Genomic DNA, 22,012 nt, shown 5'->3' with positions numbered 1-22,012 from the left:
GGATCAGGGCTGGGGCAAAGGGTTAGGGTACGGGGTGGGGTGAGGGCTTTAGCTGGGGGTGCGGGCTCTGGGGTGGGGCTGGGGATGATGGGTTTGGGGTGTAGGAGGGTGCTCTGGCTGAGACCGAGGGGGTTCAGAGGCCTGGAGGGGTATCAGGGCTGGGGCAGGGGGTTGGTTAAGGTGAGGGCTCCAGCTGGAGGTGCAGGCTCTGGGGTGGGGCTGGGGATGATGGGTTTGGGGTGTAGGAGGGTGCTCCGAGTTTGAATCAAGGTGTTCGGAGGCCAGGAGAGGGATTAGGGCTTGGGCAGGGGATTGGGGCATGGGAGGGGGGTCAGGGGTGCAGTCTCCAGGCGGTGCTTACCTCAAGCAGCTCCCAGAAGCAGTGGCACGTCCCTCCTCTGGCTCCTACGTGGAGGCATGGCCAGGTGGCTCTGCGCGCTGCCCTGTCCGGCAGTTTGGGGCAGAGGCAGTGTGCAGGCCCCCTTGGCTGCCCCTACACATAGGAGCTGGAGAGGAGACATGCTGGCTGCTTTCCGGGAGCTGCACGGCACGGAGGTTAGCAGGGAGCCTGCCAGCCCCGCTGTGTGGTGCCTCCAACTGGACAGTCAACGGCCCGGTCAGTGGTGCTGACTGGAGTTGCCAGGATCACTTTTCAATCAGATATTCCGGTCAAAAACTGGACACCTGGTCACCCTACCCACAGCGGCTCAGAGCTGGCCCCCGCGGTACCCTGCAGCTCCCAACCGCCACAGATGGCAGGGAGACCCTGCAGCTCCCAGCCGCCGTGGGCTGAAGTCACAGAGGTTTCTGGAAGTCACGGATTCCGTGACTTCTGCGACCTCTATGACACAATGGTAGCCTTTCCTATTAGTTGTCTCTTTTGTAAGATAAACGGTCCCCATCTTTTTAATCTCTCCCCATATGGAAGTTGTTCCATATTGTTGTTGCCCTTCTCTGGCAATTCTCATTTATTTTTTTCCAAATTCTTTTTTCCAATTCTAATATATCTTTTCGAGATGGGATGACCAGAAGTGTACGGAGTATTCAACGCTTGGGAGTACCATGAATTTATATAATGGCATTATGATATTTTCTGACTCATTATCTATCCCTTTCCTAATAGTTCCTAACATTCTGTTAGCTTTTTTGACTGCCGCTGCATATTGAGCAGATGTTTTTAGAGAACTATCCACAATGACTCCAGAATCTTTCTTCAGTGGTAACAGCTAATTTAGATCCCATCATTTTGAATGTATAGTTGGGATCATGTTTTCCAATGTGTATTATTTTGCATTTTTCAACATTCAATTTCATCTGCCATTGTGTTGCCCAGTCACCAAGTTTTGTGAGATCCCTTTGTAATACTTCACAGTCTGCTTTGGACTTCACTATTTTGTATCATCTGCAAACATTGTCACCTCACTGTTTACCCCCTTTGCCAGATCATTCATGACTATGTTGAACTGCACTAGTCCCAGTACAAATCTTTGGGTGACCCTGCTATTTACCTCTCTCCACTGTGAAAACTGACCATTTCTTTCCTATGCTTTGTTTCTTATCTCTTAACCAGTTACTGATCCATGAGAGGACCTTCCTTCTTATCCCAGGACTGCACAGTTTGCTTAAGAGCCTTTGTTGTGGGACCTTATCAAAGGCTTTCTGAAAGTCTAAGTACACTATATCCCCTGGCTCACCCTTCTCCACATACTTGTTGATACGCTCAAAAAATTCTAATAGATTGGTGAGGCATGACTTCCCTTTACAAAAGCATATCGTGTTCATCTATGTGCCTAATAATTCTCTTCTTCACAATAGTTTCAACCAATTTGCCTTGTACTGAAGTTAGGTTTACCAGACTGTGATTGCCTATGGGGACATTTAAAAAAAAATCAGCATTACATTAGCTATCATCTAATCATCTGGTACAGAATCTGATTTAAGTGATAGCTTACATACCACAGTTAGTAGTTCTGTACTTTCATATTGGAGTTCCTTCAGAACTCTTGGGTGAAAACATCTGGTCCCGGTGACTTATTACTGTTTATCAATTGACACCTCAATTTTGGAGAGTTCCTCAGATTTGTCACCTAAAAAGGATGGCTTAGGCATGGGAGCCACCCTCATATCCTCTGCAGTGAGGACTGATGCAAAAAAATTGTTTAGCTTCTCCACAATGGCTTTGTCTTCCCTGAGTGCTTTTTAGCACCTTGATCATCAAGTGGTCCCACTGATTATTTGGCAGGCTTTCTGCATCTGATGTCCTTAAAAAATGTTTGCAGTTAGTTTTTGTATCTTTTGTTAGTTGCTCTTCAAATTCTTTTTTTGGCCTGCCTAATTATACCTTTACACTTGACTTGCCAGAGTTTATGCTCCTTTCTATTTTCCTCTGTAGGATTTGACTTCCAGTTTATAAATGAAGTCTTTTTGCCTCTAGCTAACTCTTTTACTCTGTTGTTTAGACACTGTGGCATTTTTATCCTCTTACTGTTTTTTTTATTTGGGGTATACATTTAGTGTTGGGGTATACATGGTGTTTTTAAATAGTTTCCATGCAGCTTGCAGGCATTTCCCTCTTGTGACTGTTCCTTTGAATGTCCGTTTAACTAGCTTCCTCATTTTTGTGTAGTTTCCCCTTTTTGAAGTTAAGTGCTACTGTGGTGGGTTTCTTTGGTATTTTCCCCCCAAAAGAATGTTAAATTTACTTGCAATATGGTTGCTATTACCAAGCGGTTCAGCTATAGTCACCTCTTGGACCAGATTCTGTGCTCCACTTAGCACTAAATCAAGAATTGCCTCTCCCCTTGAGGGTTCCAGGACTAGCTGCTCCAAGAAGTTCTCATTAATGGTGTCTAAACATTTTATCGCTTCATCTTGTCCTGAGGTGACATGTAGCCAGTCAAATTGGGGGATATTGAAATTCCCCATTATTATTGGGTATTCTGTGTTTGTAATCTCCCTGAGCATTTCACAATCACCATCACCATCCCAGTCAGGTGGTCAGTAGTATATTCCTACTGCTACTCTAAGTAGGGAGACAGAAGAACAACAATGGTACACTGCTGAAATAAGAATGCTCAGGTGGATGCTGGGTAAGACAAGCGCTGATAGGCTACACAATGAAATTGTATGAGCCACGAAGGGAGTAGCCCTATCATAGAAAAGTTGAGAGAGTATTGACTGAGATGGCTGGGTCAAATGAAATGATGAGACATGGGGTATGCTGGTGAGAGAGTATAAGATCTGGTTGTCATGGATCAAAGACCCCGAGAAAGACCAAGAAAAAGGTAGTTCTATATTCCTAAAGAGGACATGTTGGAAGACGCACTCGATAGGAATGCTTGGAGATAAAGAACAAGAGCCTCCAACCCCGACTAAGTGGGACAAGGTGAAGGCAAAGAAGAAGGAGAAGTTGCTTTTGTTCAAGTATTATTGTTATTTGTTTCCAGTGTACCTAAAATGTACTATGTTTGGTACAAACACAAAAAGAGGAACAGTTCTTTCCCTGAGGGCAAAACAAACATACAGAAAGAGGAAAGAGGTACAGTGAATCAAATAGTAAGATAGGAAGAGAACCAAGTGAGGACAGTACCACAAAAATCTCAGAGAGGGAAAATGTCAAGAAGGAGATGATTATGAATAGTGTCAAAAGCACTGGAAGGAACAAGGAGGATGAGGATGGAGTAGAGCCTGAGATTCTGACGTTATTAAAATCCTTGAGTGAGAGCAATTTTGCTGGAGAAAGGAATTGATAACTAGCTGGGATGGGATGCAAGATGAAGCAGAAGGAAATTTAATTCAGGGCAACAAATATAAATGGTGTATTCTGTCAGTTGTGAGGTGAAAGAGAAAAGGAGATCAGGCAGTCATTAGAGAGGCAGGTGGTGAGAAGTATAGATGCTTATGATGGATAAAGGCCAAAACATACTTATATTGTGAGGGAAAGTAGCTAGAGCACAGTGACAGGTTAAGGAAGAAGTATGGGAGGGGTGATAGTAAGGAAAGGTCGGAGTGGGGAAGAGATGGAGTTGCTGAGGCTATGTCTTCACTACCTGCCGATCCGGCGGGTAGCAATCGGTCTATCGGGGATCGACTTACCGCGTCTAGTGAAGACGCGGTAAAATCGATCCCTGATCGCTCTGCCGTCGACTCCGGAAATCCACCTCGGCAAGAGGCGGCAGCGGAGTCGGCAGCAGGGCGGCAGCGGTCGACTTTCCCGCGTCCTCACCGCCAGGTAAGCCGACCTAAAATACGCAACTTCAGCTACGGTATTCACGTAGCTGAAGTTGCGTATCTTAGGTCGGACCCCTGCTGTAGTGTAGACCCAGCCTGAGATAGGTAGAGAGAGTAGTCAGGAAAGGAAGAAGAGGGTATTAGAAGGTGACGGGGCAAGTAAGGGGAAGGAGGACAGAGATCATGGAGGACTGTATTAATTTTCTGTTTGGTGAAATTGACAGGATCTTTCATGGAAAGAAAGGAGGGTGTGGAATGGGAGAAGATTTTAAGAGGAAGCAAAAGGTAACAAATGAATGACAGGAATTGTGGGCATGGGTGTCAATGAGACAAAAATAGTACTATTTGACCAGGAATGTGACAGAACTAAAAAGGAGAGAACAAATGTGCATTGGAGTAAGACCGTGGGGTCATGATACTTCATCCACAGGCTTTTGGTGACATGGGAACAGGAAAGGAGGAAGCAGATTTTTGGAATGAGCCATGGCTGAGGCTTATTGGGATGGACTTTGTGTGGCAAAGGAGTCAAGTGTGTTGGAGATAGAGGAGGGGAGGGATAAGACAACTGAGTCCACTGATGTGATGGATGAGAATGCTGGTATCAGAGGGCCACCCTTGAATCGAGGGCCTCCTGACCATTCAGAAGTTTTGATAATAGTAAACATGTCACATTAGGTGTCCAGTTGCTGAGTGGTCATTTGAGCTGAGGAGGAACATCTGGGATTCTGTCCTACGTACCTCATCATCCTGCAGGTCCTCCTCTAGCTGGAGAACCTTTTTCAGAGCAGCAGCAACATAGTTCTTCCTTTTACAGAGGAAATCCTGTTCCTCTGTGCACAAGTCAAACCCCAAACGCACGTCTAGGTCTTCTGAGCTGGAACACAGACCAGGAAAAACACAGGCACACATATTGCATGTTGTTACTGATAGTCAATTTTAGAACTTACAGTGCAGACAATCAACCACTTCCAAAAACAGTCAATCTGACAGAAGAGTCTTTCCCACCCTTCTATATAGACAAACGGATGTAACATGAGCAAGAGAGAGAAAGGCAAGAAAAAAAAGAGGGAAATTAATTCCTATAAGTAATTTCTGAAGGCACTACCAGGAGGATCCTGCTATATTTTAGACATAAGCTGGTGGCTATTATTAAAGCCCAATGCCTTTTTGAGAGCTGTAGTAGAATAAGCTTTGCTGACTGTAACTGATCAACTTTATATCTAAACAGCATCATGACAGATTATGGATTGTGCTGAACAGGAAACCAACATAACAGGACAAATACAGATTTCAAATAGCTAACTCTGCCACTACTTCTATCTCATACATGAGTCTCATTAAACTGATGAAAATATTGGGTAAAGTATATGCTGTGTTCTTTTTCTATATAAAGTTCCAGCTTTCAGTCTAAACGAATTTAAAGTTGTGCGCTTTTAATTTCTTTGCACGAATTGTTGACATACAGTAAGCAGACTTTTTCTCATAAACAGACAGGGAGAGAGCGGAATTTAGCTGACAAAATCATTAACATCTAAAGAGGATGGATCTCTTACCAGTCTGTAGCCTTCACATACAAATCAAATTTTTTATCCTGAAAACCAAGAATACAAATACCTTAAGTGCCATCACATTTTTAAGGTTTCCCCTCCCGTCAGCTTTTGAGTGAGTTTTATCTTGTCCCTTTTCAGCAATGCAGACACCAACCTGAGATGCCATGTATATGGATTCAACACCACTAATTTATTCTCTGTAAAGCTTCTCAGTAATTCTCAGCATTTTCCAGTGACTGTACCATTCTAAACAGATGAACATCTTGGGCTGTACTAGCCAGTGTTTGTCTCCTCCCATGCGCCTGTGTGTGATCTAGAACCCACCAGAAGTCTGGTGCTGCCAAAGTTCCATGGCTAGTTACAATGCCCCTACCCCCACCCCCTGAACAGGAGGAGATGAGCGGCAGTGCCCCAAGACCTAGCACAGTGATTTATCATTAAGATCAGGATGGAATGTCTAGAGTGTCACTCACAAAAGCCTGAAGAGGCAAGCTGTCATAACTATAAAGGGAAGGGTAACAGCTCTCCTGTGTACAGTACTATAAAATCCCTCCTGGCCAGAGACTCCAAAATCCTTTTACCTGTAAAGGGTTAAGAAGCTCAGTTAACCTGGCTGACACCTGACCCAAAGGACCAATAAGGGGACAAAATACTTTCAAATCTTGGGGGAGGGGAAGGCTTTTGTTGGTGCTCTTTGTTTTGGGGGTTGTTCGCTCTTGGGACTAAGAGGGACCAGACATCAATCCAGGCTCTCCACATCTTTCTGAACAAGTCTCTCATATTTCAAACTTGTAAGTAAACAGCCAGACAAGGCGTGTTAGTTTACCTTTGTTTTCTCAACTTGTAAATGTACCTTTTACTAGGGTGTTTACCTCCGTTTGCTGTAACTTTGAACCTAAGGCTAGAGGGGGGTCCTCTGGGCTCTTTAAGTTTGATTACCCTGTAAAGTTATTTTCCATCCTGATTTTACAGAGATGATTTTTACCTTTTTCTTTAATTAAAAGCCTTCTTTTTAAGAACCTGATTGATTTTTCCTTGTTTTTAGATCCAAGGAGGTTGGATCTTGATCCACCAGGAGTTGGTGGGAGGAAGGAGGGGGGATGGTTAATTTCTCCTTGTTTTAAGATCCAAGGGGTTTGGATCTGTACTCACTAGGGAATTGGTGAAGAGTCTCTCAGGGCTACCCAGGGAAGGGAATTAGCATCGAGAGTGGTGGCAGCGGACCAGATCTAAGCTGGTAGTTAAGCTTAGAAGTTTTCATGCAGGCCCCCACATTTGTACCCTAAAGTTCAGAGTGAGGAAGCAGCCTTGACACAAGCACTGGTTGAGAACTGGTGGAATAAATGACAGTTCAAGGTGACTTGTTTGGCTAATCATGAAAATCTCATTATAGCTATTAGCTTTTGTAGAATCCAGGGTTTTTGTGAGTAGTAGTGTGTTTTCTTTTCCAAAGCTAAATTTTGGCTCTTAGCAACATCACTTAACTGTGGCCCTTTAAATTGGGTTTACATAATCATAAAGCATATTGTTAATCCCCATAACATTTCAGAATCATAGAATAAATCAGGAGTTCCCAATTTCCCAGCCTTCTCAGGCAACTGCACCAGTGTACTGGGCTGAGATCTCTGCTATATGAGCCATTGTCCTCCATCTTCCATTCACTTAGGCCCACTGCAATGAGTTTGGAATCTTGGAACTCCCCATCCCAGGTACATAAATACAAAATTGCATTCCGGAACAATGGTTCCAATGATTGCATTCCGGAACACTATAGTTGCATGGCTACAGCTGGAGCTCCACTGTCAGAGACAACAGAACACATGGAGAGTCAGTTGACCCTTGTGGGACAGAGATCTGGCTCCCAAGATTCATGGAGGTGGGAAGGGGCACAGCCTTTGAAATCAAATTTCCCTAACCTCTTTCACCATAGGGATAATGCCAGAAAAATTCATTGAGGGGATTATCTTCATTCTCCTCCTCCTCTTATCCCCTTTCCATTATTTTTTCCATTATTTTTTCCAAGGAAGGAGGCAATCTAGGCCATTATTGTTACACGGGTAATAATCCAGATATGGATCAGTGTTTATTCCTAAGGACTAACAATAGGCACTCACCTCTGCTATTGTTACTTTCTCTCCTGTGGGAAGTGAATTGAGAGCCACATTTGGTGAGTCTGCCTTTGTGTTATAGGAACAGCTACGCTGAAGAAATACATACAAGTTTATATCACAAGGAGTAAAATGAAGATAGATTAATGTTGCTATCTAATGCATGTGTTTCTTTAAAGTTACTACTAAATTTATTAAGGCCAATGATAACTTACAAAGGAGTAACGTGGTTTCTGCTTTGGTAGAATAACATCCAATGCTGGCTGCTTATACTTGACATAGTGAAACTTAGTGGGACATGAGGATCTAATGATGGGATCAGAGGCCAATGTAAGGTCTTGGGTCTCTTCATGGGATCCTTTCACTGTGAGGGAGATGTCTTTCCCTAAAGGAATGAGACAAAGCACACACAGAAGTTACTATTATTGGACTGGAAACATAGCATTATAGGGGTATTAAAAAAAACCCTTCATTAAACTGATTAGAAGTTCTCTACACTGAGCTCAAAGAGACCATTTATTGATCAATATTATTCTATTATAATATTTAGAGAAATAGGGGGTTGGGTAATCAAGGAAATTTTGGGGTAGGTAATTGACCCTAGAGGTATTGACAGAAATTAGGATAAAATGAAGTTTCACAAGAAGGGGCTCAAATACATGGGGTTTTATGAGATATGGGAACCATTATTTGCTTCTATTTTATTCCAATGCAGCAAATCTATACTAATGTACCATATGTAAGGCTAAGATTTAGTCATGGGTATTTTTGGTAAAAGTCATGGACAGGTCAGGGCAATAAATAAAAATTAACGGCCCGTGACCTGTCCATGACTTTTACCAAAAATACCCCTGACTAAATCTCTACTTCTGGGGCCCCACTGCTCCGAGGTCCCCTGCTGGGAGGACCTGCTCCAATGCTGGGGGTTGACTGTCCCCCAGCCAGTGCTCCCAAGGACCACTCTTCAGATGGCCTCTGGGTGCCCCTGGGGTTGCTTCAGCCACCCCGGGAATGCTGCTGCTCAGGGGTTCCCAGGGCACCCCCAAGACTGCTGCTCAGGTGCTTCCCAAAGTCAGCCACACTGGCCGCTGTTCCGGTGGTCCCCAGAGCCAGCTGCCCTGGTTTGCTCCAGCAGCAGCTGGTGTGGCTGGCCCTGGGGCAGCCCCTGGGACCGCTATTCAGATGCTCCCCAGGACCGCTGCTCAGGCAGTCCGTGGGACCAGCTGCACCAGCCGCTGCTTGGGCGGTCCCTGGAGCCAGCTGCCCAGGGCCTCCCTAGAAGTGGCCATTGCGGCTGTCCCCAGGGACCGCTGGAGCAGCTGGCGCCGGGTCACTCTAGGAGCGGCTAGTGTGGCTGGCCGTGGGGCGCCAGAGCAGCGGGCCCAGCTAAAATAACACATTTTAAAACACTACTTAACACTGAGTATAGACAGGATTTCACACCTTTAAAATGGTCATGATCAGCCCAGGGCCAAAGGTATTTAGGTGCTTGATTTCAAAGGGAGTTAGGGGCCTAAATACCTTTGAGCATCTGGGCCTAAGTGCTTAATGGGCTTTAAAAATATGTTAATTGAAATATCTTAACTAACAAGTGTTTTTAAACAAGCCTTTTCCCTAGTTTAGACAGGTATGTTTGTACAATGCCTAGCACAATAGGGCACCCTGGTGCTAATACAATATAAAAATGAACAATAAATTTTAGACTAAATCTGTAAAAAGGCCTCTAAAGGAGACATTCTGAGGTAACATACAGGACGTTTTCACTGATTTTGTAATGTTTTAAAATAAATAAACAAAGGAAAGAATATGTAAAAACAACATGACCGCAACACCATGCTTGAGATTTTAATCACAGATAGGTCAGACAATTCTAGTTATAAAATCAATATTAATTCTACACACTTGAATATTTGCCCTCGATAGATTTCTCTCTCATTACATTAATACCACACTGGACAATATGATTCAATACTTGGAAAATAGTACAACACAATGTAATGTAAAGAAATTGAACTTTTTTCTCTATGTTGTATTCTGAATTATTTCCCTTAAGCTATGTAATCATTTAGTGAAAAGCCTTTTGTAATGGACATCAGCTCACATAAGGGAACAAAATTAAGGTTGCTGTCAGAATCATAACTCTAACCCTTATGTGATTAAAATCTCAGCTTTAGTGTTACTTTAAAGGAGTTCACTATACAGATGTATGTGATGCAGTCCATGTAACCGATAACATAGATTACTCATTTTAAAGTTGATGTTACGAAAGTTGAATCATGTGGAAATATTTTATTCCATTTATTTATTTTAATGATTCATAGAATGGCCAATCGCCATAGTAGAATCAATATCTGGTTACTTATAGCCAGTTAATGAAGTAACAATCTCACGTGATGAAGGCTTCCTCTTCTTTTCCCTCTTCTTCTCATCCACCTGAACTTCCAAACAGCAGACTTTGCGAGACTGTAACAGAGAAGAACAATAAAATAGCTCATGATGGAAAATATCATGGTTTGAAGTTCTATTTCCCATCCTAGTGTATTACTATTGATGCACAGATTGAGTGCTATGTTGGCAGCATGCTCAGCCCCTAGGAAAACCAAATGTTCTACAATGACCTTGCTATTCAACGATGAATGAAACTGAATGACTGTAGGGAGTCACATGTAGTCATCAGCTGTAAGAAGGGATGGGTGGTTGTGACTTACAAGACAGCTTCTCTGAAGAGTGTGAGACAGGCCAAACTAACAGCATTCTCAGGGTACAGAGAGGGGCACAAAGGACTAATTCAGGTGAAAAAAACAAATAATGAGAGAAAGCTACTAAGAGAACCAGTATCACTGGCAAGCAAAGCCCTTGTGGGAAGTGTTATTGTTATGAATGTTTAAGTGCCAGTAATTTTGAGGACTGGTATAGGAACAGAGACTATGGGGAAGCAAATTGTTCCTCCATTTCATACAGTTTCTGAGGATGGGACTGAATAAAAATGTCTGTGGGGGAATCTCATAGCTTTACAGATATCAGTGCCTCCCACTGCAGGAAATAGGGTGAGAACGCTGGCTGTGAGGCAGCTCACCACTATACCATGCCCAATTTTTGCCAGGAGTCGTCACTCTGCAATATTGTAGGAGTGCTAGCTTGGCGAATCTCACAGCTGCTCCAGTCATAGCTCTCCAACCATAACACATGGGAGGAGATGGAGCCAAAAACTCCGAAGGTAATAACAAAATGTTTTTTAAGTACATCAGAAGCAGGAAGCCTGCTAAACAACCAGTGGGGACCCTTGATGATCGAGATACAAAAGGAGCGCTTAAAGACGATGAAGTCATTGCGGAGAAACTAAATGGATTCTTTGCTTCAGTCTTCACGGCTGAGGATGTTAGGGAGATTCCCAAACCTGAGCCAGCTTTTGTAGGTGACAAATCTGAGGAACTGTCACAGATTGAAGTGTCACTAGAGGAGGTTTTGGAATTAATTGATAAACTTAACATTAACAAGTCACCGGGACCAGATGGCATTCACCCAAGAGTTCTGAAAGAACTCAAATGTGAAGTTGCGGAACTATTAACTAAGGTTTGTAACTTGTCCTTTAAATCGGCTTCTGTACCCAGTGACTGGAAGTTAGCTAATGTAACGCTAATATTTAAAAAGGGCTCTAGAGGTGATCCCGGCAATTACAGACCTGTAAGTCTAATGTCGGTACCGGGCAAATCAGTCGAAACAATAGTTAAGAATAAAATTGTCAGACACATAGAAAAACATAAACTGTTGAGCAATAGTCAACATCGTTTCTGTAAAGGGAAATCGAGTCTTACTAATCTATTAGAGTTCTTTGAAGGGGTCAACAAACATGTGGACAAGGGGGATCCAGTGGACACAGTGTACTTAGATTTCCAGAAAGCCTTTGACAAGGTCCCTCACCAAAGGCTCTTACGTAAATTAAGCTGTCATGGGATAAAAGGGAAGGTCCTTTCATGGATTGAGAACTGGTTAAAAGACCGGGAACAAAGGGTAGGAATTAATGGTAAATTCTCAGAATGGAGAGGGGTAACTAGTGGTGTTCCCCAAGGGTCAGTCCTCGGACCAATCCTATTCAACTTATTTATAAATGATCTGGAGAAAGGGGTAAACAGTGAGGTGGCAAAGTTTGCAGATGATACTAAACTGCTCAAGATCGTTAAGACCAAAGCAGAGTGTGAAGAACTTCAAAAAGATCTCACAAAACTAAGTGATTGGGCAACAAAATGGCAAATGAAATTTAATGTGGATAAATGTAAAGTAATGCGCATTGGAAAAAATAACCCCAACTATACATACAATATGATGGGGGCTAATTTAGCTACAACGAGTCAGGAAAAAGATCTTGGAGTCATCGTGGATAGTTCTCTGAAGATGTCCGCGCAGTGTGCAGAGGCAGTCAAAAAAGCAAACAGGATGTTAGGGATCATTAAAAAGGGGATAGAGAATAGGACTGAGAATATATTATTGCCCTTATATAAATCGATGGTACGCCCACATCTCGAATACTGCGTACAGATGTGGTTTCCTCATCTCAAAAAAGTTATACTGGCACTAGAAAAGGTTCAGAAAAGGGCAACTAAAATGATTAGGGATTTGGAACGGGTCCCATATGAGGAGAGATTAAAGAGGCTAGGACTCTTCAGCTTGGAAAAGAGGAGACTAAGGGGGGATATGATAGAGGTATATAAAATCATGAGTGATGTGGAGAAAGTGGATAAGGAAAAGTTATTTACTTATTCCCATAATACAAGAACTAGGGGTCACCAAATGAAATTAATAGGCAGCAGGTTTAAAACAAATACAAGGAAGTTCTTCTTCACACAGCGCACAGTCAACTTGTGGAACTCCTTACCTGAAGAGGTTGAGAAGGCTAGGACTATGACAGCATTTAAAAGAGAACTGGATAAATTCATGGTGGTTAAGTCCATTAATGGCTATTAGCCAGGATGGGTAAGGAATGGTGTCCCTAGCCTCTGTTTGTCAGAGGATGGAGATGGATGGCAGGAGAGAGATCACTTGATCATTGCCTGTTAGGTCCACTCCCACTGGGGCACCTGGCATTGACCACTGTCGGTAGACAGGATACTGGGCTAGATGGACCTTTGGTCTGACCCGGTATGGCTGTTCTTACATTCTTATGTTATGTTCTTATGTTTTTATGGTGTGAGGCAGACGACTAAGTGGGAAATCACATCTATTTTCAGTCTCAGCCTCTCTCTGCAGGCGTGTGCCTTGGCCTGCTGACTGCAAAGCAGCTCACAGTTTCTCTAGTCCCACCGGGGGTTGGAGCCTCCAGCAATTAAAGTTTAATCTTTAATTAAAGATTATGTCATGTGATGAAACCTCCAGGAATACATCCAATCAGAATTGGCAAACCTCCTCTCACCTGCATTATGAGTACTGCTACAGGAAAGGAAAGATAACAGAACATAAAGGTTACCACTAGAACTCCATTAGTCACGATGGTTTCAGAGGGATCCGAACTAGGAAGCAAAATGAAAAGTGCATATTTAGTAACGGGTGCAGTATAATTTAATGAGACACTTTTCTCCCGACTGCTATCTGGCTTATCTTAGTTTTGTGCTAATTTTTGGAAGCGTTGTGTCTGAACGAAGGAATAATTCTAGAAGCCTCATGGTGCAAGTCTCCCTATACCGCTTTGCCATGGCACAACCACTATAGCTCATGCCATTCTAGTCGTCAAGTTCTGCTAACAAAGATTTCCTACTGGGCCACACCATGTGATTGTTTTCTGACATTCACTAAGATGAGATTACAGTTGGCTTTATTCGATCAAGATTCCAAATGTAAAAGAAGGATTCCAGACAAAACACTGATGCATTTATCGAAGACCCCATTATACCTTTAAGAGGACAGTATTGCCCCATTTATCTCAAAGACAAACTATGAAGCTAAAATGAAATTTGAGTTAATACCAGATGCAAGTGAAGACTGTCCCACTAATCACACCTTAATGGGTATTCAGCACAGGAAAAACGTAACTAGCTTTTTAATAATTTCCCCCCTCTGTGAAATTCTCCTGCCTGTCCATGATTCACTGATGATTCTCCCAGAATGCACAATTCTTTGATATTACAGATACCATAAATCTCATTGTAAACTATGCTTATTAGTAGTAGTGTCAAAGAATGATGCATTCTGGGCCAATGAAATGGATTCATTCATTAGTCTCTGAATTGTTGTTTTTGTCCCTTACAGATTCTATATCATTTGGCTTTTACTTACATAGTCTCCAGTCTGAATTCCACCTCCAACTCCTCCTTTCTCTGAAGAAAAAAAGTTAACATGATTATTATACCAAAGGTTCTCAAACTGTGTCCCATGCACTACTAGTCATCTGTGGAGCACTTAGTGGTGGTCCATGGATACCTGTCAGTTCACTTGGTGCTGGCTTCTCCTCTTCGCTTCTAGCTGCTTTTACACAAGCACTACTGCTCTTCATTGCTAAGAAGAGCCTGGATGTCTGTAAAAGCAGCTGTTAACAAAGAAGAGGTGCCTTCCTCTACTGGGAGCTGCTGTCACATAACAGGGGCGGGGGGAATGAGATGCTGTCTGGGATCACTGCCACCAGTGGGACTGGGGTTGCAACCCATCAGTGGGAGAGGAGCTAGAGGCTGTCAATAGAAGGAAGCCTTCTAGCATATGTCTGCACTGCAGCTGGGAGGTGTGATTTCCAGTGTGGGTAGACAGACTCACACTAGCTTGAGCTGAGCTAGCATGCTAAACATAGCAGTGTGGATGTCGCAGCCTGGGCTACCCGCCTGAGTCCAAGCGTCCCTGACCCCCTAGGTCTGAGCTTGGGTGGCTAGCTCAAGCTGCTGCCAGTGCTGCAACTTCCACATGGCTATATTTAGCACACTAGCTTCAGCTGAGCTAGCATGAGCCTGTCTTCCCGCATTGGGAATCACACCTCCCAGCTGCAGTGTAGACAGACTGCTAGTGGGAGAGGAGATTGAGGGTGTGTCTACACTTCAAACAGGGGGAAGGGGGATGTGAGTCCCAGCTTGAGGAGACGTACTCTCACTAGCTCTGATTGAGCTAGCATGCTAAAAATAGAGTGTAGCTGCGGCCTGGCCAAGACAGTACGTACATATTCAGAGCAGTTAGCCTCTCATGTATGAGGATCAATGGAGTGGAGTCAGACGGCCATGTTCCCTTAAGGGACTGTTCTTGAGGGGACAACAGGAAAGGAGGTAGTGCTAGGAGTTAGGCTGAAAGCAACAGCCACATGGACAGAGCAGTCCAGAGTGTTTAATAGAGTTCTGCTTGTTCAACTTAACCTGCATTCAGCTACACTCATTGCAAATGAGATATTTCCCACTGCTCGCGCTTCCGTAGGTACACTCTCTTTTTAGTGCACTAGCTCGAACAGAGCTGGGAATGACACCCCCAGCTTGAAGTATAGACATACCCTGAGAAACATGCAGGGGAACAGTGGAAGAGGAGGATAAGGTCACTTGGCAATCTGCCCAGAGCAGCAGAGTAGAAGGAAATCTGGAATTGGGGCAGCATGGATGGGGTCTGGAGAAGAAGGGGCTCAGCTGGCAGGAAACCATGTCCAAAGGAGTGGGAGGGTCAGATGGGAAGAGAGGAGATGAATAATTGAAGAGTGAAAGGATTCTGTGTGATTAGTATAGTCTTTTAAAAAGGACAATACACTTATCACATTAAAGACAGCTAAAAACATACCTACATTCTTTCCAACTATTACTTTTACATATAAGCAATTGTTGTAACTCTCTCGGGCATGTTTTGGGATCACAAATGGGATCAAGACTGAGATGTTGGGAGGCAAATGTGACAATCTCTCCAACAGATTTGGTCCATGATATGAAAAACGTTAAGAACCCCTGAACAACATGATAATGCTTCCAGTTCAGAAAAGCCCTGATGCATGTATAAACCTGACCCCAGTAAAAAAAAGTGCTGTTGCAAAGTCACCTTCAATTTTTTGTAGCAGATGCAGCTTACTTCATCTTTTCAAGTCTTAACCCCCCTCCCCCCCCCACTATACCTGACATTATTTTGCAACACAGGAGCTGCTCTCACTGTTCGTGTCTGTGTGGCAATACTTTATATAAATACTATAGTCCTGTGCTCCTGTTGCTTTGACCTCTCTGGGCATTGTGAAAAGTACACAGAGATTCTCCACATGAACACACAAAGGATATTCTCATCTCTCCTACCTAGCCAATACTCTTTATCTTAGCACTGATAGTACCAATGCCAGTGAGGTGGCTTGGACATAAAACACCTGATATATCTCTTGATACTAAGCTTTCCTGGTAATTGCCCCTTCACACCAGCTGTATATTACATTGCAATTGATCACTTAGGAAACCTATTAATAAAAAGATACAACTTTCCAGACGTGACTTTCAAATTTGCATTCTAAATAGGAATTTATACAGCTAGTTGTCAATTTAAGTGATCAGCTGTGCAATTTAGACATCTTATTTAGGTAGCCATGTGCCAAAATTAGTGTCACGGTGTATAATTATAATCTATGCATGAACTAGTATTAGATACAATCTAGTATCAGTTCCATATCTCAGAGCTACTACCTCATAATTGCTGGGTTGGTGCCAACAAGTTGTGACAGAAAACTTCGAGTGATACCCGTTGGAGGGGAGAATAATCTCCACTAGGGTCATCTTTGGTAGCAAACTCATCAAAGAGACTGCTTTGCAAAGAGCATCCCACTTTCATCAGCCTCCATTGCCCAAGAGCACAGAGGCAAAACCCTTGAGTATAATGGAGGAAGCAACAGCAAAGAGGCCTTTCCAGAGGGTTAGAATGACAGACTACTATGGTGGGCAATCCAATACGCAGGAAGGAAAACAGTAATACATTACAAATAGTAGCGGAGGCAGAAAACCCAGGAGTGTGTGTCCCTTTCACCCAGCCCTCCCTGTTATTTCATACATCACCTGTGGGTCAGACTTAAAGTACATGAGAACTCTTTCTCCAAGTGGAAGTTTAGCCACATCAAAGCGCACAGTGAAGAGGTGATCGTCCTGGGTAACATCATCCTCATCGTAGACACCCAGCTCCAGCACATTCTGGGAAGGGAGGTGAGTGATTTTAGAAATTCTGCATTCTGGCTTTCACCGAGCCCAGGAAGCAGGGAATCCTGGGGAAAATCTTGCACAAAGAGAGGGTGAGAGAGAAAGAGAGTGTATGGTGGGAGAGAGGAGGAATGCGGAAATGATGCAAAGATGTACCTTTGAAAAAACATCTTCTACCTCTAAGTAATGTGGGTTTTCCCCAGCCCAAAGCTAGGCATGTGGCTGACTGATACATTTGGCTTCCACAGCCTGGTGCAAGATGGCAAACTTTTGAGTTGAGATGTGTCATTTCACATCTTTCTGCATCTCTTCCTGCCAGCCAGGAACATTACCTGCATCCTTTCTGCAGGAGAGATACCTGGCAGGAACTCTCTAGAGCACAGATTGGAGGAAGTTCTCAGGGCCTTACTTTGATCTGACTCTGGATCCTGTAGTAGAAGGTTTCATTCCAGACTGGGTCTTTGCAGTTGTTGATGGTTTTAGTCCAGAACTTTTCGGCTGAAGCTGTCGGCAGCCAGAGGGTCACATAGCAATCAGATTGGCTTACTGCATATTAAAAACAAAAACAACCTTGCTAAATGACAACACAGCAATTTATGCAGTGCTAATTGGCACTAGGGGAATGAACACACTGAACAAAATGAAAGTTTTCATGTCTGTCCAACATATCCAGTCCAGTCCAGATAATAGGGACAGAGAAGAGGAGGAAATTGATTCTTCTTTGTAGAACTGCAACAAGAGCCACAATAAACACATTTTTTAAAGATCTTCCATTCTATACAATGAAGCAGTTATTTTCTTATTAAGCTTTTTATTATTTTTTTTAAAAGCATGAATATTTTATATAGCCTGTGAGAAAGAACATAGCTATATTACACCAATTTATGCCTGGCCCTAACGTATGGGCACAGTATGGGGGAGAGCACAAGAAACCTCCCCCACCCTTGCACAACCTACATAAGGTCAGACACAGTTGCAGTCCTTGCTTTCAGTGGAGGACAATAACTGCTTTCTCAATTTCCCTCTGAGCATGAGGAGAAGTGTGGAATAGGTGCAAGCAATTGCCCTGTCCACTCCTCTCCACTCTGGCACTTCACCCTGGATCAGCACACAAAGTAAATATGCTGCATCTCTTAAAAGGGTGTAGCAGTGGGTGGACTCCCTCTGGGCACTGGGGAAGTCTAGGAAGCCTTCTTCTTCCCTGGAGGAGTTCAGGTCCCCCTGGAGCAGAACAGCTCAGCACCATTCCCAGTGCAGAACTACGTGGAACCTCTAGATCAGTAAATTTACTCACAGGCATCTGTCCGATGGAGATTCCTCGCCCTTATGACTCTTACAGTGAGCAAGTAACAAGGAGATGATTCAGTCTGCAGAATAAACATACAAAAGGCAAGGGTGAACGTTAAAATGTGGGGTATATCTAGCAGATCGAAATGGTCAGGAGGGAGGGAGAAATACACCTCTACTCTGATATAACGTGACCCAATATAACACGAATTCGGATATAATGCGGTAAAGCAGCGCTCCGGGGGGGCAGGGCTGCACAGTCCGGCGGATCAAAGCAAGTTCGATATAACGCGGTTTCACCTATAATGTGGTAAGATTTTTTGGCTCCCGAGGACAGCGTTATATCGGGGTAGAGGTGTACCTAACATATAAGCAACCTGCTCAGGCAACTTCTGTATGATAATAAAATGATCAACAAATCTATTTTACTATTAATCATCTAAGCCAGGTTCTGTGATTAAAATAATATGAGACACAGATTCATACAATTAGGGGAGCTTGGTTTGGTTTCTAACTAAAGTCCAGTTTTGTTAGATTGTATAATTCAGGGCCTAGCTGGGAGCTGGATTTTTCATGTAGTTTTTAGGTGAGAAAAGGAAAAATTGCAGAGGTTTTTACAAATGGTACAATTTTAGTTCTTTGAGATCCAGCTGCCACTGGTGCAGCACATGTGGTTTGGGAGTCAGGGAAGTAGCCGCTATTCTCAGCAGAGCTCTTCTTAGTGCGTTCAAGCCTGTTACGGCCAATATTTACTACAGGATCCCCAAGTTGCTTCTAATCTCAATTTTGGTTCTCTCTACTTTGATACCTCCCTCATGCTACTCCCCATGGAATATTGATTCCTTTGAAGTGATTTCTTGTAACTGCATGAGAGCACTGAGCTAAGCTCTGTGATTTCAGTGTACAGAGATTTGTGAGAATCTTTCCTTTAATTTTGAATCACCTGGGTTTGGACCCTTGGAGTTTGCACCAGAAATCTGAAGTGAAACTCAGGTGAAACTACCATGTTTAACCCCCTGTTTCACATAAAAATCCCTCATCAACTTTACCAAGCTGTTTAATTACTATTAAGCAGACTGCATCTCCTAGGGTGAGATTTAACATTTCTCCCCCAAACTCTCATAATCCTCCCCTGATCCTTTCTTGGGGCCTTCTTCATTTCCCGCATTTTATTTATTTTTTTCATTCAGTTCACACTTTCCTTACTACTAACCCTCCATTTCAAAGGTTCCAGAAAGGAAAAAATCAAAATAGGACACAAAATTATTTGGCAGTAAATCATTACTCAAAACGTTCCTACTTAACATACTGTACATAGTGCAAGTAATATACTCAAGAGATCTCAGAAGATATTGTGAAGGCTTAAATAATTAATGGACAAAATCAAACAGTCTTTACTAATGCAAATCTACCATTTAAATCAATGGCAGTTTTGACTAAAGAACGCTTGAAGGATTTGATTCAAAGTTTGTAAAGCAATTTTTGATCCGTGGATGAAAGACTCTAGGGAAGTGCAGCATTATTTTTATATTAATGTATTACATCCAATTAATGCACAGGAGGGGGAAATTTCTTAAACAATCAGTATGATGTTTGTAACTCAATATTTTGTGATCCCACCTGACAAAAATAAGTGGTGTTTCCTAAATAGTTTAATAAATGCCATTATATTAGAGATAGATTCTCTTAATTCTGCTAATTTGCCCATGGAGATTCAAGAGAAAACCATTCAAATCCTTCACGATCTGAGAAATATTATTCAATGTTAGCATATTCCCTTTATTGCTAACAAACACAAAGTCTGTCGTTTACATATATAGTTTTTAATCTATTCTGCCATGCCACATTCAGAGGCTTCATAATAGAAATGTATTCTACAGTGGATGGACAGGGAGCAAACAAAAGGAAAGGTTAGAGACAAGATGAAAACTGGAGAGTTTGCCAATGTGAAAAGATGTCTTCTTGAGTAAAGCTGGTACCCTGACTTCCCGTTGGAGGATTTAATATAATGTGTTTTAATTCCCCCTGAAGTTCTGTGTTGTGATGACTTTCCCACCAGCAGAGGCCAGAAGAAATGTTGACCCATAAAACTGGGGTTTGCACCATTTGAGAAACCAATGAGACACTGTGCCAGATTCATTGAAGGAGCAAATAGCCCCACTTCATTGATGTCAGTTACCCCTCACACCAGCAGTAAATTTGTCCTCGTCTGTAGTAATACATATTTTACACTAGAAACTCCGTTTAAACCAATCCCTTTTCAAGTAACAGAGATACTAAAGTTTTCCATGCACCAAAGCTACAGAACTTTAATATGAACAAAGAATGATTCAAATGTTAAACATCAGCATGTTTCACCCATGAAGCTGGCATTGCTTAGCCATTAAGGAGCTATTCAAATTACAGTGAATAAATTTGTCCTCCCCTTCCCTCCGCCGGCAGAAACAACCCTAACATGGTTTGATTTTGAAATTCTCTTGTATAGTACCTTATTGTCAACAGTCCCCTGCACTGTCCACAGATTCCTCTCCTTGGCCTCTCCCATTCCCAATGGATTAGTCTTAGTGTTCAGGTCCTGAAGCAAGAGAGGGAAATGGTAACACTGAAAATAAACTTCTCAGCATCCAGTATCATTCACCATTATAAATGTGTAACTGCTATAACAAAGGCTGAAAAGCCCAAATTCAGAGCTGTGGATCACAGAGCCCCAGAATGTGGCAATGCTTGCCTGTGCACCAAGTACTACGTCATTTTGTACACCCTAGTTACTTTAATTGGTATGAATGTAGGCACAAAAACCACATAGGTGCCACCCTTTGTACGAAACAGCAGAGGATGAAGGATCCTCTCAGCTGTGGCTATAAAAGGAATAGTAAACCTGCCCCCTGTAGACTCACCCGCCTTGCTTTCCACCTGAATCTCAGCTGCCTGCTCCCTCCCTAGGGGCTAATTATATCACATTTTAAAATAACATTTTAAAACAAGAAAAACATGAAACACACAAAAAGCCCCAGGTGATCTGATATCTTTGTAAGTGAATCTCTCTCTCTCCAAAGAGGTTTCCCCTCTCCTCCCAGCCTGTTGTCATTTCTCATTGAGACTGTAAGTTCCCTGAGGCAAGGACCTTCTCCCCTGTCTGGAAAGAGCCACACACAACAATTAATATAATAATAATTAATGACCAAGCAAGACGAACAGCACCTGCTTTGCGCTGTACACACCTCAGTGGACTGGAATTTCAAGCAATCTTATTTTGTCATGGGGGCTTTCTTACCTGAGGTAAACTGGCACATGATTCCATTGTGGTATCCGTTACATGCAAGTCCGATGCGACCAATGGCACTTCAATACCACATCCAACACCTGGCAGTGACTCTTGAAACATATTTATAGTTTTTAAACCAGCAGAAGCAGCTGAGCAGCTGTTTTATAAACTGACTCAGAGCCCCACCCCTCGCTGACTTCTCAAACAAAAAGAATCTTCCCCCATTTCCTCACCCTAGGAAGGTGAATCTTTTGGGTGACTGCAAAGGGAGAAGATTTCCCTTGCAGATGCAGTGGTTGGAGAACAGGAGATGCTGAAACCACAGTGCCCTATTCTTCCCAGTGATGGGGTTTTTAGGAAATAGTAATAAATGATAAGAACACTTTTTTTCCATTTATACTGCACCTTTCCTCTCAAAGGAATCCAAAAAAGTCCTGTGTAAACTATGCACTTAGAGCACCA

General features: G+C 42.9%; 1 protein-coding gene across 1 annotated transcript in view; it reads right to left on the bottom strand.

Annotated features, from left to right (window-relative positions):
* Positions 1 to 21,670, bottom strand: part of LOC112104899 (cytosolic phospholipase A2 epsilon-like) — a 36,944-nt gene extending 15,274 nt beyond the window's left edge. The window contains exons 1-12 of the mRNA XM_026651252.1: positions 21,560 to 21,670; positions 20,774 to 20,860; positions 18,293 to 18,365; positions 17,408 to 17,544; positions 16,861 to 16,992; positions 14,156 to 14,196; positions 13,350 to 13,392; positions 10,279 to 10,351; positions 8,104 to 8,273; positions 7,895 to 7,981; positions 5,784 to 5,821; positions 4,969 to 5,104 (exon numbers count right to left, since the gene is read on the bottom strand). Coding sequence (XP_026507037.1) covers positions 4,969 to 5,104; positions 5,784 to 5,821; positions 7,895 to 7,981; positions 8,104 to 8,273; positions 10,279 to 10,351; positions 13,350 to 13,392; positions 14,156 to 14,196; positions 16,861 to 16,992; positions 17,408 to 17,544; positions 18,293 to 18,365; positions 20,774 to 20,860; positions 21,560 to 21,670 — 1,128 coding nt within the window. The remainder of the gene's footprint in view (positions 1 to 4,968; positions 5,105 to 5,783; positions 5,822 to 7,894; positions 7,982 to 8,103; positions 8,274 to 10,278; positions 10,352 to 13,349; positions 13,393 to 14,155; positions 14,197 to 16,860; positions 16,993 to 17,407; positions 17,545 to 18,292; positions 18,366 to 20,773; positions 20,861 to 21,559) is intronic.
* Between the last annotated feature and the right edge of the window lie 342 nt (positions 21,671 to 22,012).

This window comes from Terrapene carolina, unplaced genomic scaffold, assembly GCF_002925995.2.
Source record: "Terrapene carolina triunguis isolate 2854851 unplaced genomic scaffold, T_m_triunguis-2.0 Scaffold96, whole genome shotgun sequence".
Classification (NCBI taxonomy): Eukaryota; Metazoa; Chordata; order Testudines; family Emydidae; genus Terrapene; species Terrapene triunguis.
This window is presented reverse-complemented; position numbering and strand designations above follow the sequence as displayed.